Here is a 26463-nt window from a genome sequence, read left to right as displayed (position 1 = left end):
TTGTTTTTCTTTTTAAATGTAAGTTTTTGTACATTTTTAAAACTTTTTTTAAGGAGTTTTAAGACCATTATCATCATCTTCATCAACCTGGAGAATTTGAAACTAAGAGGGTTTTATTCTATATATGTTGGACTTCTATTATAATAATTAATAATAAATGAAGAAATAAATAATAATAATAATAATAGGTACAACGTAACACACAAACACTCAAAAAAATGTTTATTGAATTATAGTTTAGATTAAGAAAGTGCATTCAAAACATTACTTGCATGTTTTTTTTTTATAATCTCTAAACAATCTACCAACCCAGCAACCTCTTGGAACGACAGAAACCCACGACAGACAGAAACAGGAAGTCATAAACAAACTGATACAAGAACAAAGAAAACAAAAATAGTGCAAATCAAAACTGCATGTCAGCCTTTACAATGTAATTTGTATCTTTATAGTTGTAATAAATCAGTGGTATGTGTAACATACAAGAGTAAAGTCGTAATTAATACAGAATTCCAAAATAAACTGAATGATATGACATTATGATATTATGATTCTAGAACTGGGGTGTCAAATTAATTTTGGTTCACGGGCCGCATACAACCTAATTAGATGCCAAGTGGGCCGGACCAGTACAATTATAACATAGTTAACTATTAATAACAAGTGAAGTTAAGTCCATGTTTTTCCCCTTTGTTTTAATGCAGTAACCATATATCAGATACTATTATGATTTATTCATATTTAATTAAATATAATTTTACAAAATATATTTTGTAATATATATCTATTTTTTTTTTCTTTCCAAAATTCATCAAGCAGGCCGGATTGAAGACCCTAGCGGGCCAGTTTTTGCCCACGAGCCGTATGTTTGACACCCCTGTTCGATGAAAATAAGAAACTTCATCTAAAGAAAAAAAAAAAAAAATCACCCTATTCTGTTGATTGAAAATACAAAGCAGAGCAATTATTTTGCAGCGGAAATGCCAAAGCCAGTCTCTTTCTAGTTCTTACAGGAAATAAGAACCCCTACCTCACCGCCGTCTCCTTTCACCATTTGCTCTGCCGCAGCGTAAATGAAGATAAAATTGCCTACGTTTGAGTCTACAAGCCGAGCAGCTGGTACGTCTCTGAAGTAATTATTTCCCCAGCTGTTGTCGTATCCAAATGGTTATTTTATTATGATTTTGTCCTCCCTAAATTCCACAAATATCCATGACACAATTTTGATTTTTCTTCAACTGTCTCCTCATTTTCTGGACTTTGTAGACGGGCTTATTCTTCCATCTGCTTACCCAGTCACACCAGGGGGTGTTTGTCTTCGCAGGAAGAAGGCAGGCTCTCTGAACTGCTTTTGTAGATAGGCTTCTTCTGAGAGTGGTCATCTCTGAGGAGGGAGAAGGACGGACAGAGAATAATGATCAATAAGATATTAACCAATGTGTAACAGTGTTCAAGTGGCTGATTTGAAAGCAAACATCTCCATGCCGGGATCTCGGTTTTTCCCTTGGCTGGGTCTTAATAGCTCTGCGTGAAAATGGCATGTCTCAAACATGACATAAAAAAAAAAAAAAAATTATGTAATACACATACTACTCAAATGATTAAAACTGAGTCTGAACATATATTTTTTAAATTGCATATGTGTGGGATATATATTCATCCTTTACCACCACACTCATAATTAAAAAACAACAACAACAACAACAACAACAAAAAAACAAGCTCTGTTCCATGTAAATACTGTACAGTTTGTTAAGTTAATTTGTTACTGGTTATTGGTTATCTGTTGAGTAGAAAGTTTTTATGTTGATATAATAAAGTGGATTTTTTTTTCAGGATCATTATATGCTTCTAGTCGTTTGTATACAGCACAAAGTAAGTACAGCTAAACCATTGCTATCCTGTGAATGCAACACAAAAAAACCCAACATTTTTGTACCATTGTTTTTATTTTATTTTTTTGCCCACTGTTGAGGAATTAAAAGACTAAAATCCAGTAAACTAAAAAATGTCAACTAAGATTATATCGTGTTTACATTTTATCCCACTTGTGCACATTAGCTGCTGTTAATCCACCTAATCGATGGGACTTGCGAGGACTTATTGTTGCCCTTACTGTGACTTATGTACTGGCAGCCAAGTGAACCTTGGCTTGGTGCTAATATGACACGATCGTGTCCAATGATCAGAGAGCGTCTGGCATGTAGTCAGTAAAGTAACACAGTCCAGTCAGATTGGACCTGTCGATGTCCAAAATAATAAAACAGAATTTATCAGATCAAAGCCGTACATTTATGAGAATAAAGTCGTAACGTTACGAGTAAAAAAAAAAAAAAAAGTCGTAAATTTGTGGGGAAAAAATTTACAACGTTACGACAAAAACGTAATAAATGTACGGGAATAAAGTCATAAATCTGCGAGATTGAATTCCCGAGAGTAAATGTGATGTTCTTTGGAGAAGGTGAGCGCACCGCGTTAACCATGCTCTGTCAGATTGGAAAATGTTGTATTGGAAAATGAGCATCTTTTAAAGTTAGTTGTCGTGGGTCATCAGCCTCACATCGTACGCTAATAAGCATCAGGATAAACAGTTGTGGAGAGATTTTTCAATCGTACGAAATCAAAAACTTCTGTTATTCACCAAGGTAAACAGGTGGTTTTAATGAGGTTCGCGCGAAGACTGCTATTACGACTTCATCGTCATGGATTTGTGATTTTAATTTACTTAGATTTACAACACGAGTCTCTTAATTCACGACCTTTTTCTCATAACAATACGACTTTATTCTCAAACTTGCGACTTTACTCCCCTGATTTTATCTTAATTTTTTGTGCGTTTGAACACATAAATCAATGCAAACCACTAAATATGACCTTCCCCTCAAAACGTGCACTTGAAATACTCCAATACAGGCACATTAGAAGTATATCATGAAAATATGAAAATATTCATGAACTTGAAGTGTTTGTGCATTTTTTTTTTCAACTTTCCAAATTCATCAATCGGGTCACCCGGTTTTGGCCCGCAGGCCTTACGTTTAACAACCCCGATCTAACCCACGCCCATACTTTCGGTCGCAGGCATTGAAAAGTGATTAAAGACAAGGGTCTCAATGAATAAGGAAAGAGTTGGTCTATAGCGAAGACACACACAAACACCGAGGCTGTGGTTTCTTACATGGGTCCTTTGATGGTCCTGGCTCGCTTGGCCCTGCGGCAAAGAAACACAGTCATGGACAGAAGGAGGACCAGGAGAGCCGCCACAGACGCTGAGGTCATCAGAATGAGACGGCCATCGGTGGACTGGTACCAGGGGGCGTCCTCTGCGGGACAGATGAGTTGGACATGAAGGAACACATGCATCACATGGAATGCGAAATCGGCTGAACTAACAGTCTGCTTCTTCCTGCCTCGGGGCGTTTCATCAGAGCTTTCTGTTTGCTGGAGGATGAAGAGGGGAGATGTCTGGAGTTCAGACATCTTCAGTTTTTGACAATCTTCCCAATCTTCAACTTGTCTGTCTTTGATCATGTGATAATTCTGACACGTAATTCCTCAAAGGGACACCTTGTGAATATAGATAAGGCAACGTTTGGGTTGTGCCCCCTTGTTTTAATTTTTTTCATTGAAATGATGTTGTCTTACATCTTTGTCTTAACATTAATAATGTTTGGGGTTTCTTTTGAGGTTTTCCTACAATTAGAAGTGACTTCAATATCAATGATGTTTAACGGAACAACTGAAACTGCCACTACACACATGGATTTGGCTCTGTGAACAGTGCTGGACTATAAACTATGTCAATGGAACCGATCACAATGGCTGACCAATCGCAGCGCAGCCTAGCACTTTGTTATTAGAGTTTCATTGAAATTCAATCCTTTGATTGGGGTTGCACCCATCCTCAAATAAAGTGTTTGTTTTGTTACGTTTTGCACAGTTAACTATACAGAGGCCTCCCACTATGGTTGACGATAAAATGTCATACCATGAAATATAATAAAAATGATATTAATAATAATAATAAGAATAAGAATAAGCAGAATAATGATGATAATAATAACAATAATAATAATAATAATGATATTAATAATAATAATAATCATAATCATAATAGTCCCTTATTTGTGCCAAAATGGTTACATTTACAATGTGAGTCTTTGCTACCGACCATTAAGTACGTGGTTGCAACTCACAGCACATATAAATGATTATAAATAATATCGTCCATAATAATAATGACAACAATTATAAGGAAATTACACAAAAAATTACATAATCAAGATATATGAATACCAAAATATAACTATAAGAACAAAAACAAATCAACAAAAAAATATATATATTACACAAAACCATAACACACAAAACACATGATTAAAGATTACGTTATTACTCTTCCCTTGAGGTGTTTTGCAGTAGGTGTAGTCTATGCGTGTGTGTGTAGAGATAAAACTGTTTGTGCTGTTTCCGAGCAGACTCTCAGAGTATCAGAAGTGACAAACTGAGCAACGTTTGCTCGCCAGATATTCAAGGGTGAACAAACATTACGTTTCAGCATCTGGAAATTATTGCCATTTTAATTAGTACACGTGCTCCAGAGAAGACTGTGGAGGCAGTGGTGGAGCCTGTTGACCAATGAGTCAATTGCAGCAGTAATGAAACAACTTTAGCATAATAAATACCACGCATTGGCTTAATTGCATTTTTCTTTTTGAGCTGGTGTAATTTCGGTGATTGAAATCACAAGGCTTATGAATATTGCCGGGTGAAAGGGGGGGGGTGTTTGAAAGCTACATTGCATTAACAAAGCAGTCATCTTACAGGTCACTGAAAAAGATAATGAAAATTGATGAAGAGCAATAAATTAGATTAGCTACCTAACCTTGTAATGAAATAAGTCTTGCGTGTGCTCAACTGCAACATTCTTGTGTTGAGAGAGAAAAAGAAAGAAGGTTGGTTTGCCATACACAGTCAGACAAATGGGGCACAGAGGAGGAACGATCTGAGTGTTTCTTTACCATAAATGCATCACATGTCAAAGCACATGCCTAATGTCTTTTTAGATAGATAGATAGATTGATGATGGATGGATGATGGATGGATGGATGGATGGATGGATGATAGATAGATAGATAGATAGATGATGGATAGATGGATGGATGGATAGATGGATGGATGGATGGATGGATGGATGGACGGACGGATGGATGGACGGATGGATGGACAGATAGATAGATGGATGGATAGATGGATGGATGATGGATGGATGGATGGATGGATGGATGGACGGACGGATGGATGGACGGATGGATGGACAGATAGATAGATGGATGGATGGATGGATGGACAGACAGACAGACAGACAGACAGACAGACAGATAGATAGATAGATAGATGGATAGATAGATAGAAATGCAAGCATTAAATTAAATTCAAAATTGCGCATTAAATCGATGCTGATTGAAAATATTCTAAGCAGTTAGTCCCATCTCTTGTGTCTGTGTGCTCCCGTGAAATGCAAGCATTAAATTAAATTAAAAATTGATTGAAAACGTTCTAAGCAGTTAGTCCCATCTCTTGTGCCCTACCCAGGTATTCACTTCCTGACTTTCTGTGTCCACACATGTTGCACTTGTCTCTGCCTCCCTTGTTTCTCACAACAATCATTGCCTAATCCTCCGGATCTGTTTTGTTGACTCATACCTTTTCTGAACAAATAAGCCTGTGCTTTTTCTTTCCTTTCCTTAACTGTACTTCCAGTAAACTCAGAACCAGAACAATCTCCAGTCTTGTGTCAGTTGTCGCATGTTTGACCTTTTACTTTGTTTAAACCACATTTTTGACTCCTTAGCCTTAACCTCACTAGCATTTCTTGGAAATGACCCTTGTCCTTTTTTTGGAACATGTTTTTGTTTGACTGTTTCCGGATTCAATACCACCACTCAAATTTCTGCAATGGACTCCTGTCTTATGTACCTCTCCATTACCCATAATAATAATAATAATGATAATAATAATAATAATAATAATAATAATAATAATAATAATAATAATAATAATAATAATAATAATAATAATAATAATAATAATAATAATAATAATAATAATAATAATAATAATAATAATAATAATAATAATAATAATAATAATAATAATAATAATAATAAAGATATGTAATAACATGTTATATGTGTGACAACAAATATTTGGCAAGAATTCAAAATCTTACCTTCCAGCACAATAATTTTGACGGAGGATTTTTTGCTCAGAGACTCAACGAGAGGATGCTGGGCCGTGCAACTGTATTGTCCTTCGTCTGCCTTGCTCACTTTCCTCAACATCATTGTTGCTGAAGGGAGGTTCCAGTCGCTGCCCTGACGTACAATAAGAGAGATAAATGACAGAAAGGGACAGTTAAACCAATATAAATAAGAGCCACTAGTAGGAGCAATGTTTTCCTTCACTGGGCTGCCTGGTGATCATTGAGACAAATTGGTTGAAATGTCATGCCACTGACATCAAATGAGAGATGGATGAAAAAAAAAACAAGGACTGGTAAAAGAGGAGATAGAGGAAAGTAAAACGGCATGTCTGTTATTTTTGACAAGTGTGAAGTAAAGTAAAATGATGGGTTTTTTTTTAAGATAGCGCAACAAAGACCGGAGGCAATATACAGATGTTTTTTTTAAGCGCAACAAAGACCGGAGGCAATATACATTATAAAAATAAAAAGGGAAAATGTAATGACTGGTCAGAGGGCCCGAAACGATTTAGAAACATTGCATCCTGTTTTCTCTATAAATAAAAAAATAGTTCATAAAAACAAGGTGATACTTTTAAGATCTGTTCTGTAAATATACAGATGGATACATTGATCTGGATCTGTAAGCTTTCATTCACTGCAGATGTCCATATTGAAAGTAAAAACCCCCGGACGTTTATCAGAAGTCAGGAAATGTGGCTTAGTGGTTAAGGAAGCGGACTTGGGTCTGGAAGGTTTCAGGTTTGAGTCCACCAGCTGCCAAAGTTACCGCTGAGGTGAAAATTTGATGCTCAACGTCAGCTTATGATGTCACCTTAGTTTCTTTTGGAAGCAGCCGTCATCTACTTCCTGGGCTGTGCTTGGCAATGACGGTCTTAGTTAATACAGTCGGTTGGTAAAATGTCATTCTCATTGACGTTGTTGGTGAGACAATGGCAGAAAGAGAGATTAATATGCTTTAAGGCTGTTGATTACCTGGACTGTGATGCTAATAAACAAACAAAAACCAACACAAGTCAATAACCTAGATCATGCCACAACAACACATAGCAAAATGGCGAGGGGAAGGAGATGGAAGGAGCTTGTACCAAAACAGCAGCACTGTGAGTGGACCAGGCTGACTTTGGCAGGAAACAAATAATAGGACAAACACAAGGATTAGAAAACAAACAAAATGAAGAACAGAATGCAAAAAAAAAAGACATTACACTGTGCAAATGAGTTGGCTCCTGAGAGCTACAGTGTCTGCCAAGAAAAGACCATTTCAATTTGAATGGATCTGAATTAAGAGGATTTCTTATAAAGGACAGGTTTGGCAAAAAAAAAAAAAAAAAAAAACGGATTTTGAATGTGCTGGCTTCCCATGTGGTGGCCTGTATTTGCTGTCATTACCAGAGGCCAATGTGTCCTTGTCTGTCAAAATTGTATGTTTTGACACCGGATCCTGCACTGTATCTATTCTCTCCAAACAGGCGGAAACACACTCCCATCAAACAGCCCGCTGCCTCGGAAATGTCACTCTGCTTTTCAAAGGTTTCCTGACTTATGTAAATTTGTCAGGGGATGTGGTGACAAGTAAATCACCGGTGCCGGTGTGGTAATGATTCCAGGTAACTGACCTGTCACTCATGCTCAGAACAACTGTTGCTCTCCGTCAAAATAACGATGACATAAAGCCAGAGAAATACAGGAAGTTAGGTAGACAAGAGACACTCACGCTGCATACATGCATGTTGTACTGGAGTAGCTCTAACTAACTGTCTCTGCAAACCTACAGTGCTAGAAAAATATGTAAGGAATTTTACAATGTATTTTCTTACTTTTATTGACTATCCAATAATAAAATATAATATAATAATTTAAAAAAATAATATTTACTAATAAATAATATAAATTCGATTTTTGTCCTCCTTATTTTCCCTCCAATTTCCTGAGGCTGCTCTAGCGCCCCCGGCTGAACGAAGCTGTTTGATCATGACGATGGTAAGAAGAGTGTCTACTATTGTATGTCCCAGAACTAGTTATTATTACATTGTTCTGGAAGTCTGTATCAAAACAAGTAGCTCTTTGTATTATTAAGTGTCCTTGAAGTATCTCTCAGTTTCAAAAATCTTGGTGACCCCTGGTAAGGATGTACCCTGACCTTGCCTGGGATTGATTCCAGCTTCCCTTGCAACCCAGAAAAGAACTGAGGGATAGAGGTGAATGAATAAAACATTTCCTTCCTGTAAAGCTGTGTAAATTTGCTCTCTTCCAGCAGTACAAAGAATCTCCTGCAGTTTTTATACCTACATACTGTACCAGAAGTTGCCCTCACCCTTTAACAGGTGCAAATACCTGCCCATGGGCCAAGTTTGTATCAGAACAACGGAGTAAATGTAGCGGGGGGGGGGGGGGGGTTCTGCCTGTTACCATGATGTCCTCACAGTTACACTATCTATGTTAGTGTAGCAGTTCTCTTGTTTTTATATTTTTAGTATTATCACAGTACAATCTTAAACCAAGATGTCTTAGTTTTCCTTAGGCAACGCTTAATTTGCTCGGAGGACAGCAGAGCTGAATAATTAAACTGCTGGTTAACCGAACACAAAAAGAATCATTACAAATCTTTCTCCATGATTGTTCTCAGGCTGAATGGCCTTTGTCTGGACTGCATTAAACTATTAATCCCCCAAACACCAAACAGGTGAGCTTCGGTCTCTAGCTAGAGTCTTTGTCACCCTGGTGCTTCAACTGTAGAGCAGAAAGGGAAAGCAGGGACAGGACAGCAGGAAATGAATGGCTCAAAGAAGTCAGCAGGGTGTTTATTAAAGGAGAGAATGGAGAGCCAAGAGAATGCTTCAACAATTCAAAGAGAGGCGAGAAAACGAGGGAATAAAATATTTTAAAAAAAAGGAGAATTGGGTTTTGGACTAACAGCATAATGAAGACACCAACTGTGCTCTGCACTAACAGTGTCTCACCTCCTTGTTCCAAAAGTAGCTTGGCTCCTCTGATGAACGGGCGGAACACGTAAGGACCACATCGTCACCAGGACGCACGCTCAGCTCCTTTGGGATGCCCAGGTACTTGGTGTAGCCTTCCTTCGATAGGGTCAAGTCGGACATGACTGGAACGAAAGAGAGACTTAACAAAAAAACTAAACTCAAATTACAAGTAATGACATGTTTTTTTTTTTTTTAGTGTTGTCCTTCCATATGTGGTAGAAACCAGCATGCGATAACTCAAAACGATCGGGTGATGGCGGATGCACCAATGCCGATTAGCCCATTTCCCCCACAATAACAGGGAGCTGCCACCCGCGGTGCTGCCACCATCATGTCTCCTCTTCAGTTTCGAGAGCTTCCTGCAGCAGTACAGGCCAAGTATGCGTGCCTTCGAGGTGAAATGTCACGCACTTTGTCCCATTTTGCCGTGAGAATCCAAAATAGTCTGTAACAGCCTGAGTTGAGCTGAGAAGGGAGTTGGCTTATCACAAGACAATGCTTCCACTGAACTTTGCTTGGTACGCTATCACCAAGGGCGAATGGTTCACCCTTGAAAAATATGTCACAGGGTAGTACAAAAACAACACTGAGTTTGTTTTCGTAGGAATCTTGTGATTTTTCCGTCTACCCTCACACAAGAATGAGCTGTAGTTTGCTACATGTACTGTATCAGGGGTCACCAACCTTTCTGATGCTCAGAGCTACTTCAAGGGCACTCGGTAATACAAAGAGCTACTTGTTTGACACAGTCTTCCTGAAAAATATATATAATATAATAATAACTAGACCTGGGACATGCACTAGCAGACACTCTTCTTACCATCGCCATTGCACCCATTTGAATCGATTCCAAAAGCACAGTAACAGTACAATGTTTGATCCTCTTGTTGACTAATTCGATTAGGCAGTCCACGGGGGCTACCATGTGACCAGGGGGTTCCCAACCCTCGGTTCATGTACCAGGTGCCGGTTCGTAGGCCATTTGGTACTGGCTGAATTTACTTCATTGCAAAAAAAAAAAAAACAGTCATATTCCTTTACTGTAAGTACTATCATTTGAATAAGATGTTCGAAAAATGTCTTCTTTTTTTGTATAAAACTCCTGTGTCAAATGCTTCAGTAATCACAGGTAACTGCTTCTTCTTCTGGGTTTTTCAGTGACATGCTGGGTCAATTCATCTCACTGTTCCTTTACAACCATTCACACTGAAATATACCTACCAAGTACTTCATAAAAATGAGTAATGCACGGCATGTTTGCGGTGTTGGCGGGTGGCCTAAACTTTACATCTGTTGAGGTTATTTAAATGTACTGTACTGTACAGGCTCAACTAGGAATGCCCCCAGCGGCACAGGCCGTTCTGGGCAATCAATAGCAATGATAATAGGCTTCATCTCATCAGAGTCTTTAGAGAGGCACTGTGGTGAATAATGGCTCCTTTTCTCTTCCATCTCAATAAATGCTCCTCATCCACCCGACTCTTGGCTTCTCCCCTCCACTGTCCAGTTTAGTTCTTCTGTCCTTTTTAATCTATTGTCTCTTATCGATCACGCCCCTCGCACACAAACACAGATGCACAAGTCTGAGGGGGCCGATTGAACAGCATTACTATCTGTCGATTTGACCGCCAGTGAGGAGATGGAGGACACAGAAAATATCACTCGCCATGCCTTGGATGCATTTTCACGCGGCATTCATCACGCAGTAAACTGTGCCGGGAGAAATGCAGCGTTGTTATGGTCATTAATACGCTGTTCACACTGGATCTACACCTAATTTACACCTTCCACTGTCCATCCATAGCTCTTAGCAAGTCTTAAAGTAAGGTTTGGGGATGTATGTTGTTTCTCACCTGCACTGAAGATGAACATTTAGGGGTTTGGTCTATGCTTAAAAAGTAAAACTAGTTTTTAGCGGCATGTTTTTACATTAAGAGTAAACATATATAGACTAGGGATGTCCGATATTATCTGCCCGATATTGGCATAGTTATGTAATATCTCTAAGAAAGCCTGGGTTTCGCCAAATTATGTGTGACTTAAAAATAGTTTTGGGGAAAAACGGCTGTATATAAATGTGGAAGTCACTAGATGGCAACATTGAAGCTCATTTTATGAATCTATTCTAATAATCAGAGGATTGTATGCGGAATGCATGGTGCCAGCAAATGGTACAGTGGTTTGTACAGAAAAACAAATAAATATTACCAGGCCCTTAACTTCCTTTTAATTAATTGGTTTTAGTTCTTTTTAATGGGGAAAATGTAATCTCGAAGACCCACCGTATAGACATATACCAATCTGAAAAGGTGGCAAAAGGAATAAAGGAGTCGTCATTTCTACAGACTCCCAGCAGGTGGCTCCCAAACAGTGCCCCATTATCAACCCAGGCAACACTCACATTCCACTTTGAGGGCCCACGGTTCAGAGGCGTTGTTTGGCGCTGTCACATTTTCAGCTTCAGACACACAGCGATACATAGACATACGGTAGGAGTATGCTCTGAGGCGCAGGACCAAACGTTCAGATGTCCGATAAACCACAAGGGCGCAAAACGTAGATCTTTCATACACCTCAAACCAAATGGAGCCCTCCTAAAAAAAAAAAAAAAAAAAAAAAAGAGAAGAGAAAGAAAATGATCTGATGTTCACAGATTAATTCTCCTCAGTTTGACCTGGGCCAACCTAGGGAAATGTTATCTTAACATCTTAACAATATTAAAATAGTACATTGTCACGATGACAGGCATGTTTACAGAAGGAAGGGTTTTTTTTTATTAACAGACATGGGAAAACCATATTAAAATAGTACAATGTCACGACGACAGGCATGTTTACAGAAGGAAGGGGTTTTTTTTATTAACAGACATGGGAAAACACCTTTAAAAGCTTGGCAGGGGAAATCTCATTACAGGATCCGGTGTTAGTTTGGTGTGTGCTGGTGAGAATATGCCTCACCACAGAGAGGGAAGTCTGCCTTTCTCTACTTAGGTAGAAAATGGGTGGATTGATAGTAGCACTGAATTGTTGACAATAGGCTGCAACAAAGTTAGTTCGTAGCTTAGCAAGATTAGCTCGCGCCGTAATGGTTCATTGTGGCTTTTTTGTGTACATGACTCCCCGGACAAACATTTGCTATGATTGTATTTTTGTCCCAACGTCTAACAAACTAACAGCTCTGATTGGCTCTCACCATCATTTGCTCCTCCAACTGTTCCTCCGGTTTACATGGCAATTCCAGATTGCTGATTGGACTTTGTCCCTGCCTGACTTTTTTGATCTCATTTTATAAGCTGACTGTTGATTAATACATTAGATAAGCATCCCCACTTAACTTCCTAGTTTCCATTTCCATTGCATCATCATCAATTATTGTTCACTATGTACTTGACTTATGACAGAATCTATCTATCTATCTATCTATCTATCTATCTATCTATCAATAAAAAATGAGTGGGCTAATGCAATCCTGTAATGCACAAGCCATTTATTCATTGCCAGAAACTTCAAATTTAAACAGGTAAACAGGTTGATTTATCAAAGTCTTTTGCTAAATGAAGTTTTAGGATTATCATCAATTAGCAATTGATATCAACTAGACTTTAGGGAGGGATTTCATTTGTGCTAGTTCATCTAAATCCAGCATGTTTGTGTGGGGAAAATATGTGATTCATTTCTCACTGATTGAGCATCTTAAACAAACATCACTTTGTATGTTTGAACAACTGTTGCATCAGTGACAGTGACGATTTTGGGCTCAATAGTGTAGCAGCAGAGGAACTCATATATCCACTCACGTCGTAGGAGAACTCGAAGCGGACCTGGCTGATGTTGAACTCCGAGTCTGTGTACAGACACTCTATTTCGACGCTCTCTCCTGCCACCACTGACTTGGTTGGCCCTTTGATAACCAGAGTGGCTGCAAATGGACAAAGATTGCAGATTATTTTTTTACTCTGCGGGTATGACCTCCTGATGCAAGGTATCGTGTGACAAACAAGCTTTTCCAAAATGTTGATATGTTGTGTTGATAGCATTAGCTTAGACTGAGGCTCCACACCCTGTGTGCACTGAGACGAAATTTTTTTAACACATTCTTTAGACCGTCATATTCTGCATTTGCATTTCCTCCTCAACATGAATGTTAAAATCACAATCACAGGTGTGTTTGTTTGGGGATTCACACAAGCACTAACATCTAGTCATGTGACTTCCCTTCAGTGTATTGCGTAGGTTACAAAACCATTTCCCTATCTGTGTTTTGCTATGGGGTTTTTTTTGTTCTAGCCAAAAGGTTAACAACAGCCACAGAAATGAGGTTCTGCGTCACAAAAAAAACATTGATGTCCATGAAGACGGCAGGTCCTCAACAACCATGGGTTGAAATGAAGAAAAGACACATGGAGTTTAAAAGAATATTACTAAAGCATTTACAGAAACATTCATCAGGATCAATATATTCTTTTCTATCTCAACCCTACCTGCAACCTGATATAATCAGTGGTTGGTCCACATCAAGATGTCTGACCTTGACAAAGTATTTTCTAACAGAATTGACAGTAAAGTATCAAAAATGAGAATACCCACAACCAGACAACACCTTGTTACACAGTAACAGTATGACTATAAACAAGGAAGAAAAACATCAGAGGGAGACTGAAGGTCTTATTCGATCGCTCCTTTTAATATAAAACCCCTCATGTAGAACAGCAGAGAAAACTTCTTAAAGTCAAAGCATATTTACCATGGTTTTCCTGAATCAGGACAGCCAGTGCGATGACAATAAGTATTTTCATAGTTGAACTTCTCCTGTCAATTACCAAGAACACGAGTGTGTGATTCTGCCTGCTGCAGCTTCTGATCAGAAGTGAAAATGCGCCAGTTATTTATCTCACACGACAGTGTAGGAGTGGCTTTCGTTTCTCTGTTTTTCAGGAAGTCAGGTCTTGTTCTAGTGAAAGCAGAAGAAAAGAAAGAAAACACGTCAAGTCTGTTCAGAACATCAACAACAATGTGTGGGAAGTAAAGAGAAAACTGCTGCTGCTGCTATCTGCTCCAACAATAACAAAATTAACTCCCAGCTTGTCATTTGTTCCTGTGAGCAGTCAGGCATACAATGCCAGCATTTGTTGTTGTCTTCACGTGTTGCCACACAACCCAGAAAGTCCCTGGCTTGGTAATTTAGGTCGAACGAGACAATGTTTTACGTTTCATTTTTTGTGACCTTTGATTTTTAGCTGTTAACCTGAGCTGCATGGAACAATGAACCGAAAGATACTTACTTTGTCAGACGCTTACATTCCTGCACGGGGTGCATAATTACATTTAGTCATCGTAATCTTAGAATGTTTACCGAGCCACTATAGGCCAAGTATTAAACAAACGCATTATTCATAAATGTATTTGCTTAAAATAAGATTTTGGTAGCTTTAAAAAAATAATAATAATAAAGCGGTCCTTTATGGTGGAAGTTCTTTCTACTGCAGCCATGTTTTTTGCAAATGGAAATGGGAGGTTTAGTAGGTAAATAAAGTATTTATTAACATAGAACTAAGAATAAAAAAGGAGTGTAAAGAAAGTTTCCTATAAAACTTTAGCAAAGGGAATTTAATGGAGAAGACGACGAAGAAGAAAAATCATAATTTATTTAGATAAATTAAAATTCCTAATTTTCTCATTTCTGTATAACAGAAAGAAAAGTAACCGTATATATACTTACTGTGGCCTTTAAAAAACGTCGAGAGCTTTTGCTAAAACTTCTGCTAAATCCTTCCTGCGTTCTGACCGGAAGTTGAATCCTCCATTTGCGCTGAGGGTTAATTTGGCATTTTAAACGTCCACAGTATTTTCAGATACTGTAATAAAATGTGTGTCAAATTTGTATTAGAGTAACAATTGGGATATTTTTAAATGTACAGTACGCAGGGCTCTGCCCATAGACAAAAATGCAACAAAAGTGTTAATTAAACGAACGCATTAATGCATAATTAATAGTGTTCTGCATTTTGTGATATACAAAGGAGGAAAATTGATAATGGAGTAATTTCATATAATCACCAGCAGGTAGCAGAATAGAGGCGATGTTCCACAGGAAATAGTTGTAGGTAAGGCGGAAGTGGTAAAAGGGTATCGTCCTACATTTCGCTAGCAGAGCAGAGCAGAATCGTCTTAAAATACCGTAATCCGTGGCCGACTTCGCGACTGCTTTTCCCCTGAACATGGACAGATAATAGTTAAATTACTCGGTAAGTTGGATAAGTAAATTAAAAATCGAAATCCGAAGAAGGCTTTTGCACAAACCAGACGGCTACATTAGCACGACTTTTCTACTCACAAGGGTTTATAGTTGCTATTGTTTAGCTTTTTTTTTGTTTACATTGGTGTTCTGTTTATTTTACTTATTTGTTGAAAATTATTGTCCACTGTTTTTTGAAGTAATAATAGGATGAAATCTAATGTCTCCGTGTGCAGCTAAATAGTTAGCAAACATGTTCAAAAGCCCGAGGCAATGGGTTGCAGCTGCATAAAAAACAAAACAATTTCGTGATTGAAATTAAATTCTTAAATGCCAATATATCGGTAAGATTGCATTTATATACTCCTTTTATGAAAATCAAATATTATAGTGTATTTATGGGTTTTACCATTTGAAATATAGAAATTAAACTAATTGTTACGTTGCAGCAAAAAAACGGAGGGAGTAATGTCTTCTATATTCAATCAAGGATACATGTAATACGACTGTAATTTCAATGATGTTGCACTCTGTTTTAAACTCAGTAATTTGATTTACCTAGCTGCCTACGTTTGTTTTGTTTTGTTTTTTTGTTTTTTTTTTTGTTTGTTTTTTTGTTTGTTTTTTTGTTTGTTTTTTTATTTACTACAGATGAACAGACGTGATCACATTTGACGGCCAACGATTGTGGAGTGTCGAAAAAATACAGCCACAGGGTTATTCTACACTTCTGCATCCTGTGAAATCTCTGAGACCCCTGCACTGATCTGTTGGCCACCAACATGGCTAACAGCACCGCGGCTGCTGTTAAGGTTCTAGGGGGGCCTGGTCCTGCTGGCAGGAGCAGTCCAGAAGGATCCCAGGTCAGTCCTTTCTTTACTAAATTTCCACTTGTACTTCAGTGATGTTGTGTCCTTCTTTATTGTGTATACGGATTGTTTTCTATTTATGATTTAAATTCAGAGCTCATTGAGACTTTTTCTTGATGACTGAATCAAATGAACGTATATCATTCTTGATCCAGGTGCTTAGTAAAAAGAAACTCCAAGACCTGGTAAGAGAGATCGATCCGAACGAGCAGCTGGATGAAGACGTGGAAGAGGTCTGTGTATTTGACTGCTGACCATTTATTATTTATTCATCGTCAGTTTTATTTTTTTTAGCCTTTAGACTTGATAAAAACCGCAGCAAAATTAAAACTTAATAAATTGTTTGTTCTTGCTCCCAGATGCTGTTACAAATTGCAGATGACTTTATAGAGAGTGTAGTGACTGCTGCCTGTCAGTTGGCACGTCATCGCAAGTCGAACACCCTGGAGGTGAAGGATGTTCAGTTACATCTCGGTAAGCTTACTCATCATTTCCAAATTTGTACGTGAGTTGTTTTCATACTTCATTGCAACTATTACAAATACCATGGTATGTGCTTTCAACTTTGCAACTTTTAAAAAGCTTTTTAGTGATAGGAATTTCGAAAACTAACCAATAGTTTTTTTTCAAGAATAATTCCGGGATCATTCTTCTGACTGCTTTATATAGTTTGTCGGAACTCTCGCACTATACCAGGAATGGGCAAACTAAGGCCCCAGGGGCTGGATGCGGCCCGTTTAGCTTTTTAATCCGGCCCGCCAAACTTTTACAAATCATATAATTTATTTATATTATATTATTATACAAGAAACTCTTACAATCAAAAGCTGATTGGTTCACTTAGGCAAACAAAGATCAGCATACATAGCCAGTCCTCGCATTCTCTCTGTGGCGTTAAAGCAGTACTTCTCAAATAGCGGGGGGCCGTGAAGGGGTTTCCAATGGAATATGGCAGGCTGGACATAAGTGTACCACTGCTGTAATACTTGAATGATAACAAGCCTCCAGTCACTAGGTGGCAGCAACTCATACAGTTTACGGTTTGTACAGATAAAAATATACATGTTGTCAAGTTCTCAATAGTATTTCAGTTTGCGGGAGTGTGGGTCGGGGTGAAAACATTTCTTTCTCCAAGGAGGAAAGTGGGCATGACAGAAATTGAACTGAAAACCACTATGCAAAAGTCCCTTTGGCTCACATGAACATTCTTGCTTGGTTTCTCAGTTCCTTTTTTATTGCAATTTTGAGGTCACACTCAAATTCCTGTTAATATGCTGGGAGTTTCATTTCAGAACACACACACAAAAAAAATCTATACTAGTGTAGATTGTTTAGTAAAATTCTCAAATTGTGTTTTTTTTTTTTCCTGTGCTGCAGAGCGACAATGGAACATGTGGATTCCTGGTTATGGCTCAGATGAGATTCGACCGTTCAAGAAGGCTTGTACCACAGAGGCTCACAAACAGGTGGGTGGCAGTAGTGTTACTGTCAAGTAGGGATGGCTCAATCCGATTGGTCAAATTATTTAAATTATTTAAAAAAAACAACCGTAGCCTGTCCGATCCTATACCTAAGCCCGAATGCTCAACTTAACTTTGCGAGACATTCTGTAAACAGGTGCACTATTGGCAATATAGGCAACAGCAGCCTGTGGCATGCTGAAGGAGAACAGAAGGTATCGGATTGATATCGGTAACAGCAGATACTCCAAGTTGCGGTGTCGGGACATGAAAAAGTTGTATCGAGCCATCCCTACTGTTAAAATGTATTCCAGTAAATCAAATGTTTTGTTTTTAATTTAAATAACATATTCGTGTCTTTTTCCAGAGAATGGCGCTGATCCGTAAAACGACCAAAAAATAACAGGACTGTACTTCGTCGCGTAGAACACGCTTTTTATTGTAAACAGGATTATTTGGACAAACGGAATCAAGGAAGGATGGGTTTGTTTTTCTTTCAACATGACTGGCGTCAAAGAAATGTATCTTTTTTTCTTTTCTGGTAACATCACACTATATTGTAGATGTCAACTTTGATTGTGTTTTGTCACTGTATTACCTTGCCAATAAATATTAATGTAGTAGATGAACTATTGTTGCATCTGTTTATGTACCACCATTATAATCTGCTCTTAATGTTTTTCTGCAAATAGTGTTTACAAATTATTCAATTTCTTTTCCTGTATAGAGTTGAATGAGGTTCAATCATTGTTGTTGATTTCTCATTTATAATGTCTAAAGAAACTTAATAAGGAAATTGTTACTTAATGTAATGACAATAAAAATCTACTAATCATAGTTTTTTTTGGTGTTTCATTTTCTAACAAGATATCAGGAAAGTGTTAACAGGTCGTGCAGGAAATGACATCACCATCGTAATGACCCGTGTTTGTGGTGCGACAGCTGAATGTTAATTACAGGTTTGTCAACCTACTGCGGTGAACAAAATTGAACAATTCCAAATAACTGAGCATGAAAGTAAAAGGTTTATTTGTAAAAAAAAGTTTGTAAAAAGTTCTGAAAAGAAACACAACTTAAATGACTTCACAATGACAGATATTTCATATATGCGAAATAATCAGAAATAAATTAATTTGTAACTTTTGACTTGTAGTCAATTAAATTATTTGGATTGGTTTTTTTTTTTGATCATTAAAAGAAAACATTTATTTTTAACTAAATGTTCGCGCATTTACCTTCTATCCTCACACCTCACCCTGGGTAGATGGCAAACCTGTAGTGTAAAGCACTGTTGACTGTTCATCAGCATTAGAAATGCACTATATAAATACAGACCATTTATCATTCAAACCTTTCTAATGGGAGAGAGTGGGAGACAACCTGGACAGTTGACCAGTCCATCACCGAGCCATAGAGACGTTCACATTTATACTTGTTGTCAATTCTGACAGTGAACAATGAACCCTAATACTGTACTGCATTATTCTGAACTGTTGGTCAAGACCAAAGACCTTGAGCCCCCCTGCCCCCTCCACATACACATACAGGGAGAGCATAAACTGCATACACCAAGACCGTCAGTAACCAATGTAAGGCATGACCTCTTACCACAATCAAGTCGTAAAAATATCTAATGTTAACACCTTGATCAAATGTAACTGTAGAGTCCTGTAACAGCCATGTCTAAAACTGCATATTAATAAAAATGTAAATAAAATATATATAATAATAATAATATATATATATTATTAATAATATAATATTCTTATTATTTACATTTTTAATGTGTGATGAAATGTTTTAAAATATATACATAAAGCCTCTGAGCCCACTGGTTATTCTAAATATTAGTTTCCCATGATGCTTTGTCTGAAACAGAAGTCCCATCATGCATCCCTGTGGCTCGAAATGAAAGAAAGAAAAAAAAGAAAAAAAAGGTTGTTGTTTTTTTGTGTCATAGTTAGTTTACATCTCGTCGGCATGAGCAGGTTTGGCCACGTCACGCTGTCTTTTTCCTGCTGCTCTGTCCACGCCGTGGGCCGGCGCTGAGCTGTTTCGTTCCTGCACTGAAATGTCGCCGTCCACATTTTCAGGGCTTTTAAATGTCTCTTCGTGAACAGCAGCAACAGCGCCCCCGTCCGCTTCCGCTCCGACCCCTTCTGATTGAATGAGAGTTGAAGAGGACAGAGACACGGTGTCCAAACCGGTCTCGCCTTCATCTGCCACAGGCTGTAAGGAGGCGGGGTCTGTCAGGATGTTTCTGGAAATAACTAGGAAAAGTAAAATTGAGATAAATACATGTTTTTGTACTGTATATATTAATAGCCGAAAGTTGGTCAAAAGAAAATTACTTGAAATAAATAAATTAATCATCAGTACATAAAATACATATTAAAATAAATATTTTGGAAGGAAATGAAAATGAAAAGTCAATTGGTTTATAAACCATTGCTTCTCCCACAAAAAAAAAGTTTTTTTATTTTTTATTTTAACACACAGAGACAATAGAGCTACCAGTCCACTGCTTCCTCCGGTGGTCAGTTTGTGTCATTGAGGGAAATCTGAACAATTCTTAGGATTTTAAACGGTTCACAAAGGTGACCTACCTCCTATGGGTCTGGAGTCACTGTCATCTGACGACGCGTCGCGTCGTAACGGACTGAAGCTCGGTAAAATGATTAGAGACAGAGAGACCAGGATGATCTAAAAAAAAAAATAAAAAAAAAATAAAAAAGAGAAGTGAAAAACTTCGCACTCGCACACTCAGACCAATTTGTGTTGCCCTCGCTTCTCACCAGTAAACAGGTGCTGGTCTGGGCTCCTTTACTGACTGTCTGTTTGATAAGAGACTGTAGCTGTCGCAGCTGAGCCAACAGAGATCTGAACAGAAAAACAAAGCAAGATAATATTAGCTGGAGTTAGACCAGGTGTGGGCAAACTTTCTGACTCACGGGCCACACTTAAAATTGAACAGAGTGGCAGCCGGGTTAGGAGCAGATAGATGGAGCGTTGGTGTGAACTAAGATAAATGTAAAAGTCTAACAATAAAGGTTAAAATGCTACAATGCTTTTATCATTTTCTACCCCATCTATTGGGGAAACATAGGAATTGCAGGGAAAAGGCAGAAGTATAATGATAATATAAATAAATTATATAATTTGGAAACGTTTGGTGGGCCGGATGAAAAAGCTGAATCGGCCGCATCTGGCCCCCGGGCCTTAGTTTGCCCATGCATGAGTTAGACTGTGATGGTATTTAGAGCAGGGTTCACCAACTATATTTCTGCCAGAAAAGTTTTGGACACCTTGGGGGCCAGACACTCAAATAAAGTAAAATGTTTTTTTTTAAATAGATTGATAAATGGCAGTGATCAATGAAAGTTTTCCAAATGTCAGTTGTTGTTTTTTTCAGTTAGGACTACCCCATATTTTCTTTAATCCTCATTATTTTGGAATCCAGTCACAGGCTAGACTGAATGGTTTGGTGGGGGCACATTTGGCCCACAGGCCACCAGTTGATAATCGCAGATTTAGTGTGAACAATTAACCTGGTAAACTTCATACAAACTTACTTATTTTAACTTGTGTAAAACTTGTTTAATGTTAGTTTGAGTCTTAAATACTAGCAAAGAAGACAAAGTAACATTAATAACATAATAATAATAATGGCAGGATCATACATGTTGTGTTTCTCCAGTCGTTCCACTGTTCTCTGCAGCTCTTTGTTCTGAGCCAAACAAGTTGCTGCCCTGTAACACAGACACACACACACACACTAGTGTAAACGTCTAATGTCTACACATGCTTCAAACATTACAAACTCGTTTTTTTTTTTTGCACCTGTTCTCCAGTCCGTCAACGTATTCTTTCCTCCTGCGGCGACTGTCCTGAGCTGACTGCTTGTTACGGATTTTCCTCCGCACTTTCTTCAAGATACGCTCTTCTGCCTGAAAGAGTGGTTTCATTACAATCAGAGCCTCGTCGGCGTGCACAGTAAATTGTGGCTCTGACCACATCCTGGTAGAACAGTGGGAGGATGGAGTAGGAAGTGTGATGGTTCTCTGGCTCTCTCCGTGGATTTAGGTACATACATGAAAGGGTAAAAAGTTCACATTTGGAGTTTCCAGACTGTGAGTGAGAGTGACTGTGTTGTGAAGTAGCTGCGAGCTGTTTTCATGTGTTTCTTGTAGGCAGACAGGCCAGAGGCTCAATCACTGATGTGGAGTAGAAGCAGGTTTGGAGGTGTTCTTACCTTGGTGAGAGGAAGGTTGTTGGGCAGAGAAATCCCCTCTTGGTACAGCAGCTTCTGTTCTTCTTCTGTCAACTGAAGCTCTGGGTACAACTACAAAACAACAGCATCAGACCTTGAGAAAATGCATAACTAATAAGATCCTTCATTCAAGTGGACGTAGACTTCTGGACGTAAAACTAACTCATGGTTGAGCAATGCCTCACCAGAGAATCCTCAGGGCTCAGAGGATCCATGACGGGCAGACTGCTGTGGTGGTGGTAGTGGTGACCAGCTGGGGTCGGAGTGTTGGCATTCGCGGAAACCACCGGCAGCTCGTTGACAACGCAGGAGTCTGAAAACAACATTTGAGAGCTCCACTCATCTGAGTAGGCCAGACAACAAAGGTGAATTAAAATAAATACAGACAAATCAAGAATACAGCTGTACACAAAAGCAGTGTAAGTCTTCAAAATTTTTTTTAGAAATGAGGCGTCATTTTATAATATGACATGCATGTTTTGACATATGTTTATTATTTTATTTTGTTTTTTTTTATTTATTTACAGTGATGATAACGGCTGTATTAAAATTGATGGTTTTACATTTTTTCTACGCTTACCATAATTAGGCAAAACGAAGCGATTTTAAAGCGTGATTCAGTTATATTTTACTAATGATAAGCATTTTTAGTAGCACATTCGATTGCCGGAAATCACATCCTCCTGTGGTTATACTTGTGGTATATTTTTTAAGATGCCTTAAGATTGAAAGATGAAGCATTTGACCATGGGAGAAAGTATTAAGGATTACAAAATATTAAGATTTCTAACTTTCTCTTCTGATCTCTGACCTGAACCAATCTAAAGACCCTCACCCAGTTCTATAGCGATGACATTCTCTTGTCCAGGTTCCGCCTTCACAGCTCGTAGTCCGCTGATGTCATAAACCACCTGGTATACAGTTGAAGGCGTCTGCTGTGCAGAGACCGGAGTCATCACCTCTGTCACCACAGCGACAGGATTCTCCGGAACGCGATCTTCAGATATACCGCTGTCGCTCTCCGACGAGGGGTCAGACACCGGCATTGGTCCGCTGGGAAACACCTCATTTGGGTCTACGCCATGGAGAACATCCTCCGAATCACTGTCCTGAAGAGCCTAAGAGAAAGTTTACTAATGAGCGCTAAGTAAAAGTTTTAAAGAACACACAGACAAAAAGGTTTACTTGACTCACACAGTCAGGGTCCACTGCCCAGTCCGGTAAGGTTTTATCCTGGCCGCTGAAGACGAACTCAGAGCAGGAGAAGGAACTATCTAACTGCCAGCTGTCAGCTTCCACACAACCGCCGAAAACCAGCTGACCACTCTCTGCATCCATGACCTGGAAATAAAAAGATGCATCCAAAACATTTTTTTTTTTAAAACCTGCACCAAAGTCCTCTGACTTGGACAATTATACATCACAGTACCCATCACATCCACTTCCGCTTTCATCATTTTAAATGTGTCCTTTTTAAAAAACCTGCACCAAAGTTCTCTGACTTGGACAATTATACATCCCAGTACCCATCACATCCACTTTCATCATTTTAAATGTGTCCTTTTTTTTTTTAGACATTATGCGTAAAAACGACCTGGTGTTGGCGACCCCTGTTCTATACAGTCTTTCATTTACAACCGGCTCTTCAAGGGGAACTGTATTGCGGATGTGGCCCCCGGTGAAAATGTGTTTGACACCCCTGGGTTAATCAAAGAGATAATTGATCATTCTAATGAATTCTAATTAATCTAATTCATTTAGAACACATTATTTAGTGACACAAACATCCAATATTAGGCAGCAGTGGACGCAGGATTTAGGCAGGAGAACAAATGTAAAACTGTGAGAACGCTAACAACAAAACAAAACAAACACTGGGACACACTCAGGAGGCGAAAAAGGACATCCTGGTAGAAAAACAAACACACACACACACACACACAGCAACTGACAGTACTAGTCTGACTGAGCAGACACCTGAGACACCTGCTCAACGTGTTTGGACTATGTAAAAAGCTAACAACTATGGCTTCCAGCACAATGAACTTGAAACATTTTACATCAAGCACCGGATATATGGAGTGTTTGCAAAAAAAAAAAAAACCCTGCAAATAAGAGTGGGTCGTGATTACTGTGGATTTAAAATGCAGTAAATTAGTCATCTGCTAATTTTGGGTCTCAGTGAATGTCTACACAAATAATTTTACACAGTAATTTTACAATACTAAACCTACTCTCACTTTAACCTGACAGAGTAGGATTTTACAACTGGAATAGTTAGTTCATAAATCAGTATTCACCATTATTTAACTTCATAATTACAGAAATGGGCTGCTATGACGTAGAAGACGATCAAATTTACGAATAATTAAATTGAGCGTATATTTGGTATTCATTTTTAAGCATCTTATTTTTCTTCGACTTCTTGACTAACTATCTTAATTAAATGTTGGTCATTTTGTGAGTAATGTATAATGTGTTAGCTATATAGCTAACTAGTGGCTTTAGTCGATACTAATTTGATCTATTTACAGGCTAAATGTACATTTATTGTAATTTGTACTCACTTCTGTGATTATCGTTTACTTTTAGGATAGTTTGTAATATATTTTGGAGATTATTTAACTAAAGTTAGCACTTTGTGCTATTCGAAACAAACTTGAGCAGTTTTAATGACTGACTTAAAACTTTTTTGTGCAGTTAGTTCTGCAGTTTGTAATGCACGTCCATGTTTTCACAGTATTCTTTTGCAGTCTTCGCAGTTATTCACGTCTACGTACCACGTAATTATAAATCAGGGCCAGGCTCTTTTGGGGTATTTATACTGTTGTTTAGGTTTAGACTGTTTTGTCATCGTTATTAAAGAAGGCTTCAAGAAAACCAGCTGAGTCTTATATATACAAAGTTAAGGGGCTTTCAGTAAACTGCAGGCCCACTGCTGCTACTGCTGCTGGACGAGCAGGATCAACAGGTGCTAATGGAACATTTTAAAACCTTAACACCTCCTCACCGTGAGTGAAAATCGGCTCCTTTCTTTTGACTCCTGTACGGCATCGAACACCAGCTACTACCGCCGCCGCAGCGCCTACGACACGTCGCTCTCCCACACGGATCTGAGCGACGGGAGCTGCGGGATCTGGAGCTTCCGGGTCCGGCTTTTACTTCAGCAACGAATCGGTATTTTTCGGCTGTTGCGTCCTATACCTCCAAGCCAGCCCGAATGACAGGAGAAACGCCTCGATCTCGTCTGTGATTGGGTCTATGTGAGCAGGCAGCGTTGTGATTGGTGAAGCGCGACATGTTCCACTTCCTGTTTACTTCAACTCTGAGAAATGTCGTAACTTTTTGATATGCAGATATTCTCTTTTTAATATTTTTGTGAACTTTTGCGTCCTTCTGATTTACTTCTTTAGCAATATTTTTTATTATATTAACTTTTTAATTAATACCTCGATAGTTGTTGTTAGTTTTCTCACATCTTATACGGCTTTTTCTCAAAACTTTCGAAACTTTTATTTTATGGTAAATAGTAGAAAAGTTTCACGTCGTCTGTCTTTCCTAACTTGGATCATTTCTATAATCTTAGTTTCTGCTATTTTCTTTGACCAAATTTTGGCTTAATTTTGTACATATTACTATGTTCATTTTTGACATTATTGACCAACCTTTTGCTCATTTCCTATATTTTAGACTTGAATGTCTACATTACTTACCATAACATTATATCCTCAAATAGGTAGTTAATAGATAGCTCGAAAAATAATGTCTGACTTCTCAACATTTGAAATTCACAACATAACCATTCGAACATTTTCAGAAATGTAGACAAACTTTCTTGAATGCAAAATTAGTATAATTATGTAAGTACGGTGTTAATATCAAGGCTGGGTATAAAGGAGTCTCCATCATAGCAGTGGAACACCATTTTGTTTAGCACTAAATAAACGTGTCAGGTAAAGTTCACTTAATTTTGTCATTCAAATGAGTAACAGTGAAACTGTGGTCAATGGTGAAGCTTCAAGAAGCATCCTGCTCAACACTTACACATAATTTGTCTCAGTAAAGTGACATTTTGTTACTGCAGATCCCACACTGGCAGCTGGTGTCACAGCTGAGGAGCCTGATAACAGAATGGTCTGCCTGCCATTCTGCATTTACACACTCCAGGAACCATAACTAGTCAGCGTTCATCTGTTAAACTGAATGTAGCCTGGTCATTTAGTGCTTTATATGTGTGGAGGAGGAGGATTTTAGAATCAAAATCTTACAGTGTATCAGTGAAGGGACAATGCAGCTGCAACAATATGGTCTTTCTTTCTAGATACTGTAATTAAACGTTCAGCATAGCTAAAGGCTTTTAACATACTTATCGGCTTAC

The 26463-nt window shown here is 38.3% G+C and overlaps 3 protein-coding genes across 4 annotated transcripts; 1 reads left to right on the top strand and 2 right to left on the bottom strand.

The window, feature by feature from the left end:
• Positions 1 to 205: 205 nt before the first annotated feature.
• Positions 206 to 14154, bottom strand: LOC103388965 (advanced glycosylation end product-specific receptor). The gene is made up of 7 exons (XM_025061543.1): positions 13996 to 14154; positions 13049 to 13170; positions 11654 to 11846; positions 9229 to 9374; positions 6233 to 6377; positions 3179 to 3323; positions 206 to 1384 (listed from the first exon to the last, which is right to left on the bottom strand). The coding sequence occupies exons 1-7, from the start codon at positions 14045 to 14047 to the stop codon at positions 1297 to 1299; spliced, it is 891 nt and encodes a 296-aa protein (XP_024917311.1). The 5' UTR covers positions 14048 to 14154; the 3' UTR covers positions 206 to 1296.
• A 1170-nt stretch (positions 14155 to 15324) lies between these two features.
• On the top strand, positions 15325 to 18652 carry taf12 (TAF12 RNA polymerase II, TATA box binding protein (TBP)-associated factor). The gene is made up of 6 exons (XM_008324206.3): positions 15325 to 15496; positions 16138 to 16349; positions 16511 to 16588; positions 16715 to 16829; positions 17733 to 17821; positions 18183 to 18652. The coding sequence occupies exons 2-6, from the start codon at positions 16269 to 16271 to the stop codon at positions 18216 to 18218; spliced, it is 399 nt and encodes a 132-aa protein (XP_008322428.1). The 5' UTR covers positions 15325 to 15496; positions 16138 to 16268; the 3' UTR covers positions 18219 to 18652.
• Positions 18493 to 25847, bottom strand: creb3l4 (cAMP responsive element binding protein 3-like 4). 2 transcript variants are annotated; one of them, XM_008324210.3, is made up of 10 exons: positions 25096 to 25847; positions 23280 to 23426; positions 22921 to 23194; positions 22271 to 22428; positions 22068 to 22157; positions 21656 to 21762; positions 21496 to 21564; positions 20611 to 20695; positions 20422 to 20518; positions 18493 to 20085 (listed from the first exon to the last, which is right to left on the bottom strand). In XM_008324210.3, the coding sequence occupies exons 2-10, from the start codon at positions 23421 to 23423 to the stop codon at positions 19781 to 19783; spliced, it is 1329 nt and encodes a 442-aa protein (XP_008322432.1). In that variant the 5' UTR covers positions 23424 to 23426; positions 25096 to 25847; the 3' UTR covers positions 18493 to 19780. The 2 variants fall into 2 exon arrangements, with proteins under 2 accessions (XP_008322432.1, XP_008322431.1); XM_008324209.3 differs by having other exon boundaries at positions 22921 to 23203; positions 25096 to 25341.
• Between the last annotated feature and the right edge of the window lie 616 nt (positions 25848 to 26463).

Source organism: Cynoglossus semilaevis, chromosome 13 (genome assembly GCF_000523025.1).
Source record: "Cynoglossus semilaevis isolate Cse_v1.0 chromosome 13, Cse_v1.0, whole genome shotgun sequence".
NCBI lineage: Eukaryota > Metazoa > Chordata > Actinopteri > Pleuronectiformes > Cynoglossidae > Cynoglossus > Cynoglossus semilaevis.
The sequence above is the reverse complement of the archived record's forward strand: the minus strand, read 5'-3'. Positions and strand labels throughout refer to the sequence as shown.